This window comes from Loa loa (genome assembly GCF_000183805.2).
Source record: "Loa loa unplaced genomic scaffold supercont3.56, whole genome shotgun sequence".
NCBI lineage: Eukaryota > Metazoa > Nematoda > Chromadorea > Rhabditida > Onchocercidae > Loa > Loa loa.
Window position 1 is genome coordinate 8,695 of NW_018108236.1, and position 6,885 is coordinate 15,579.

General features: G+C 32.8%; 3 protein-coding genes across 3 annotated transcripts in view; 2 read left to right on the forward strand and 1 right to left on the reverse strand.

Moving 5' to 3' along the window:
• Positions 1-406, reverse strand: part of LOAG_11702 (RNA-binding protein) — a gene marked incomplete at its 5' end in the record, with an annotated part of 5,726 nt that extends 5,320 nt beyond the window's left edge. Inside the window, one exon of the mRNA XM_020448400.1 lies at positions 332-406. Coding sequence (XP_020301454.1) covers positions 332-406 — 75 coding nt within the window. The remainder of the gene's footprint in view (positions 1-331) is intronic.
• Positions 407-1,696: 1,290 nt separating this feature from the next.
• LOAG_11343 (hypothetical protein) lies at positions 1,697-1,899 on the forward strand (the record flags this gene model as incomplete). The annotated part of the gene is made up of 1 exon (XM_003146864.1): positions 1,697-1,899. A coding segment is annotated over one exon (203 nt), but the record flags the coding sequence as incomplete, so codon positions are not given.
• Positions 1,900-2,872: 973 nt separating this feature from the next.
• LOAG_11344 (hypothetical protein) lies at positions 2,873-3,826 on the forward strand (the record flags this gene model as incomplete). The annotated part of the gene is made up of 4 exons (XM_003146865.1): positions 2,873-2,946; positions 3,040-3,155; positions 3,504-3,556; positions 3,698-3,826. Coding segments are annotated over 4 exons (372 nt in total), but the record flags the coding sequence as incomplete, so codon positions are not given.
• Positions 3,827-6,885: the final 3,059 nt, after the last annotated feature.

Here is a 6,885-nt window from a genome sequence, read left to right on the forward strand (position 1 = left end):
TATATATATATATATATATATATATATATATATATATATATATATATATATATATATACGATTATATTGTACTTGGGTATCAACGTATCGACTAAGTGGAAAGATTTTCCCACTCACAACCCTCATTATTCTGCCTTGAAATCAACACCTTTATATAAGATAATAAAAAGTTTCTACTTGTTCCTACAGTTCCTACTTGTATATATATATATATAATGTAAATTGAAATTTAATTGATCTGTATATAATTTAATTACACACAATCAAAAAAAGACATAGCATAAAATAAATCAGATTTAACAACTTCACAAAGGCCAGATAATTACCTCACCTGGTTGCTGTTCCCATTCGAAAGAGCTTGAGATTGCTGGTGTTGCATAAAAATGGAACCTGCTTGATTGTCCATAACTATTTCACTGTGCCAACACGCAAATACCTGCGCGACGATAAGCAATTACCAAACCTTTGAAATGATTTTGGTTTTGTATTTAACCACTTTCCAGAATATTTTTGTTAGCATCGCGGAATCTTTTCCTTCGCTCAAAAAAAAAAAAAAAAAAAAAAAAGAAAAGGAAAAAAGAAAAACGAACAACGAAAAATCTTTCCAAACAAAAATGAATGTTCGAACAACTAATTACTTTTAAGAAGGCATAAAAATTTCGTACTCATACTGATGCACAAGTTGAATATGAAAATCAAGAGAACATACCCTACAAGTGTATAAACCAAAACAAATAATAAAATTAAAGTTTGGAAATATGTGAATTATTAAAATTACAATTCACCTTCTGCGAGTAGGTGGTCGGATTCGGAAAACGGCTCGAGCCCCAAAGCTTCATTCACTCCCTTTAATATTATCTTGAATTGTTACAAAAAACGACAGCTATATTATCTTGAATTGTTACAAAAACAACAGCTCTAACTCTAGCAGACATCTTCCACCTTAAATAATCCTTAACATTTCTTTAAAAATTTGGTTATTTGAACTAACAGCAAGTTATCATAAAATTATTAGCACTTCAATCTCACTAATGCAGTAATGAAAATATTCAACATGATACAGAAGTGGAAATTGAAACCTACATATAAGCTAATATATAATAAATAGGCTTTTAAGGAGAGGCGGTGTCATTCTAAAAATGATCAATAGGCTTTCACGATACAGACAAACCACTTCATCGCTCATCGCTATTTCATTTCACTATTGTTTATAGAATTGTACAAGATAAGCCAATATAAAAGGCGTTCTTTGCTTGGTATACACACTACTGGAAAAATAATCCTTCACTAAATAACTGCCGTTCAAGTATTGAGCAGCGATTGAGATTAAATCTACAGTTTTACTTATCAGACAGCAGTGTACTCATATTGGTTAATGATATCGAATAAACAATTACTTTAGATCAGTAATAAAAATTAGGATTATCCTTAACAACTATCACTTAATATTTGAAATAATTGCTGGTTTATAGCAAGGATAGGAGAGAAATTTTGAAGAATGTTCCACCTCCGAAGTTTGTAACGGAAAATTGAAAAAAAGACTTTGGCAGTGAAGTAAGTTCTCAAATTATAATCAATATTTGGGGAAAAACTCTCAGAAATCGAAAGCCTGTCGAATACAAGGCCATCAAAGTTGGTGCGCAAGAAAAGTATTATTTTTTTTGTATTGAGGGATGCGAGATCTATAATATCTCAGGATATCAATCACAAGAAATCAAGTACCAAAGGAAATTACAAGCACTACCCCTCCAACTCGCCCGACCACACCCAACAGTTTGCACGGATCCTCCGAGACTTGCAGAAATGCCCACTTTCACAATAGGCCGTGAAACTACGACTTGTCTTGCAATGCAAAACTTCTTGGGCCATCAATTTGTGACTTTAATAGCTGCTCATTGATTTTTTGAAGATCTGTGAAACCGCTGCAAGGAAGGCCATTCTTCGAATATGTCAGAGGTGTAAACTCCACTTAATCAGGTAAGTCGGAGGTGTTTAGAATTCGGGGGGAAGGGGATGGTCCGAACCAGACTTCTCGGGAGCTTGCGTTATGAATCAGGAGAAATGCTAATATCGAGTAGCTTACTGATTACTGATGTTTCAGTGATTCGTATTCACTACGCCATCAGTCATAAATATATATCGCAGGATCCGAGTGATATGACGTGAGAAAGACTTTCATACAGTACCTCTTTGACAGTGGCGGTAGTTACTAATATTTTAAAATAAAATGCGAAATGGACTGTGATTCTTTGATTGCACAGAGCTCCCAAAAATAAATAACAAAAAAAAAATGAAAATATTTTGTGGTCGCCCAGCCCAAAGTGGTAAAATTGTGGCAAAGAAAGTAACCTATCCCCCAACCGATTGAAAACTATGCAAACAATTCTAGTAGTGGGAGTAAATTCAGTATAGATAATATTGCTCCCTGAATAGCATCTCTAGCAGGTAGATGTCTTTTTTAATTGTCAGTTACTTCCCGCCTCCTTAGATGCAAGTTTAATCTGAGTGCAATATTAAAATTCAAAAAGAATAGAAACTGATGAAACTTTTGAGTTCCGAACTTTGTTTCCAATTTGCTTCCTCCGAACTTCAGTTCTTTCGCAAAAAAAAGTACAGCGTTCTCCATCCTGTAATGAGCTTTTGTAGATAGGATGCTTCTTTGAAAGTTACCGATTAATTAGTTGAAGGTAAAAAATAATGAACCAGCAAACGGATATCATTTATTCATGTGGAGTAACGTGCTATTAATCTGGAGGAACAGTGATATAGGTTAGCATCTTTCTAACCAACTTATTATTTTGACTATAAAAAGAAAAATTTGCATCTTAGAATAAGGTGACAAGTCATGTATTTTTTGATGACAGCAATAAGGATGAGTAGTGAACCAGTAGGATGGTTTCGTCTGGTCCTTACAGAATCGATTTGGCCGCGAGTACCTAGAAATCAGTTCGTCAGATTGTTATTGAGAACAAAACGAAACACTGAAAGTGGATAGATGTGGATGGATGTTGTTGTTGTCTCCAGTGAGTAGAATATTAGGACAGGAAGGACTTCGCCACTTGATGTTAACTGCAACAACGGGTTGATTGGAAGAAGGATAACAGTAGGATCGGCACAGAAAGAGACAGGGATTCCGCGTTCCATTAAAGGAACAGGTGAGGAATATAGTTGAATCGGAGGGTATTCTCCGCATCCGTGTACTCGCAATAATATTAGTGTCTTCTATTTGCATCACTTCTGGTCTAGTTTTGAAGGTCGAGACTCGGACAGATTGTGCAGTTTTGATTTGCCTCGCAGAGAGAAATTTACTGAAAGCATAATGTTTCTCAGGAAACAAAACGTTTCGAAATATTAAACAGTTTGAAGTTATTATGATCATTCATGGATTGAAAATTAGTGTAGAAATTATTGATTTGGAACACAGATCGAACACATGGAAAGAAATTATAAGAAATACTGCTAAAAAGTTTTGACATTTGTTTGAAAATATGGTAAAAATTCAGTACAGCGACACCAAAGAAGTATATTCAAGACAGTGGCATCAGAGAAGAATGAAGTAACATTTTAAAAAGACCTGTATATTCAATGTAGTAACTTTTTGAGTGTAATTGGCAAGTTTGAAACTTGAAATATGATTGATATATTTCGTTTGAAAAGAAACGGGTTATGTTTAGGATCATATCACTAATTAGTGCAGTGCATCGTCGCCGAAACTGTTCACATTGCTATATTTCAAAAGGGACAGGTTTTTGACATCATGGTGCACTACACGTGGGACGGTAAGAGATCAGAAAAAGAGGTGTCATCTAGTTCTGATGGAGAGTTGGTATTTTTGGAGAGGGAGATTCACTGGTAAGTAATGTGAAAAGGAAGCAATAAAAGGAAGACAAAAATATGTCTTTGACTTGAAAGACGAAATACAACCGATATTAACTACAATGTGTGCTAAGTTATTGCAATAAGAGGCTGGAAATATTCTTGTTTCGCTTGTGCAAATTGTATCAGGTGGAAACAGATAGGAGGACAAACGTATACGTAGACAGTTGCAATGGTAACATTGATTGAGGTTTTAATAAGTTTGAATTGTAGGAAGATCAAATAAACAATCCACTCTGCTCATTGAACAGAGTAGAACTAGTAGAATATGAAAAAATCTAGAAGGATTGGGAGTGATAAAAAAACTATTTATTTCATAAGTTGTTTTCTAAATTTTTTGGTAAATCACATCCTGCATTAAAATTCGTTCTTTGTACAATGTTAACAATACACATGGATGATTTTGTATACACGTAGATGGTTTTATGAAATCAACAAATCTTCGATTAAATCAGGTATTGCAAAAGATATGAGAAATCTCCAGATTATTCAAAATTCCTCATAAAAGGTATCGAAACTAGAAAGTCGACGAATGCAGCTTTTTAATATCAAAAGTGCTACACGGTGTCAACGGGATATATCACTCCCTTGTATTGTCCCAAAACACTGTACCAATCAATATTATAAGAACCATTGTCCAATCATTTTTCTTTTCTAATTCTCTAAAAATTATGAGAGAAATAATCAGTTTAAAACGCCGAAACCATTACATCATAAATATCGTAGTTAGTCAATTTCTCAGTGACTTTTAAGATATATTTAAATTCATTTTCATAAATCCATCTGATAACAGAAATCATTCACCCTTTTTAGATGAACGAGTGAAGTGACAAGATTCGTTCATCGATGTCGGATGATATAAACCGAAGCGGCTACGACCCACCTCTCCATACTGCTCTATTAATATAGATTAAAAAAGCTCGAGATCAAGAGTGAATAGTGAGAGTAGAAATCGATGAATTAAAGTCAAGCAATCAAAGTAGCTGAACAAACGACGACTAATGCAATACCCTGTTGATTTTCCATAAAAAATACGCAGCATCAGTCTAAATTTCATCCACACATGGATGATTCGTGTGGTGAAATTCTTTAAAAAAGTGCACTTTTTTAAGCAAAAATTTATTCTATTTTTTTTTTTTGAAGATAAGCAATCAATTGTTGACAAGATTAATTGTGATAATGTCACTATGAGCAAAACTTACATTTTAAGCACTGTGCTAAGAATTCGATGTTTTGTGCGAAGCGAAATGAAAGTGAACAAATTGATCAAAATTCATCAAATAAAAATAACTGTTGAGAAGTGTATGTAAAAATGTGAAATACTTCCAGTATGAATTGCTTTACTATTACTCTAAAAATATTCTACATTCTTTGCTATTACAAATCTTCGTCATGAGCTTGCCATAATTAGCGCGACTAACACACTTTGCCATAATTAGTATGATTATCATACTTCGCCATGATTAGTATGATTAGCATATCTTACCACGATTTGTAGGGTTAGTACATCTTACAACGGTATACTTCTGAGAGTACGATATATCTAGAAAAGACATGGACAGGAAATAAATAAAAACAACTGATTCATTTTAACAGCATCAAAAAAAGATCTATTAGTACGAATGCTCAGGAATTAATATACATTTTCATTATTCAGATTTTGTAAAAGGCACAGAATATTCTTTCCCAAGTGATAAATATATCTTCCGCTGTGTTTCGTTCCTGAATAAAGATTTGTAATCCAGAATTTATAATTCCTGCATACAGATTTTGAATACGGTTTAATAACTTTCCGTAAAACTCTCATAGTACTCAAAAGTAGACTGTTCTTCGGCTTCAGAATTCTTAGTAGTAGAAATACATCATTACCATCCTCTAATCTAAATTCAGTTCGGATGTGCTTTGGTACGAATTCACTAGGATCATCTCTAGTAAAATTGTAAAGCAAAAAGTGATAGTTTTCTTATGAGGTAGGTATTGCAAATGGACGAACAAAATTCAATGTTTTTTTTTTTTGAAATGCTATTTACATATATGAGTTATATAACAAGTCCGATGATTTGGCAATTATATTCTCGGAATCAAAAACACGACAGATAATGACAACTCAGAAAAACAACTGAGTTCATTGATTGACACAATGAAGTCTGCATTAAAACAAAATTCTTTCAACAAAATTCTTGGGTGTATTGAAACGGTGGATATTTTCATTAAGATATCTTGACTAATTCCACTGAAATTTATTGAACAATCAGATTTATTCATCCAAGCAAAAATTCTTATGCGGAAAATTAATGAAATATGAAAATGAGTGGTAGGATGGGAGTAGTTTATCGTTTTTTATTGTTTTTTGACTAAAACTACGGATTGTTTTTAAATTTTTGAAGAGAATCTTTTGAAAATCATATGTTCATGACCCTTTTAATTTGAACTTATTTTAAACCAGGTACAAGAAATCTATTACCATTTTATGTCAAAAAAACGGTCCGAAATCGGAATACCAAAAGTATCTTCCAACTTTAAAATTATTAGAAACTCGAATAGAAAAAGCATTTATAAAAAGAAATTCTTCCTTCAAGACCGTAATACGAAGGTGTAATTTTTGTAAAAAATTGTTGAGCTTCTTCAGATTGGATGACGCTGCTGGGAAGTTAGGAACCAAATAATACCTGGCAAAACTAAAGCCATAAATCAAAAGAAAAATAGTTCTTTAGGTAAAAGAAATGCCTTCTAACTCAGCAAGATGCGTTTTTCGAGACATTTCAAGCTTTTCAAATCAAACAGCAATCATTGCATCTGGGCCACTGAGAGCTGCTTGGTCCCATATGTTTTATTTCAATGTGTTGTTATTCACCGATGAATCATTTAAAAATATTTCTTGTTTTGTCAGGAGTTAAAGGAATAGAAAATTGGGGAACTTAGAATATATATATATATATATATATATATATATATATATATATATATATATATATATATATATATATATATATATATATATATATATAT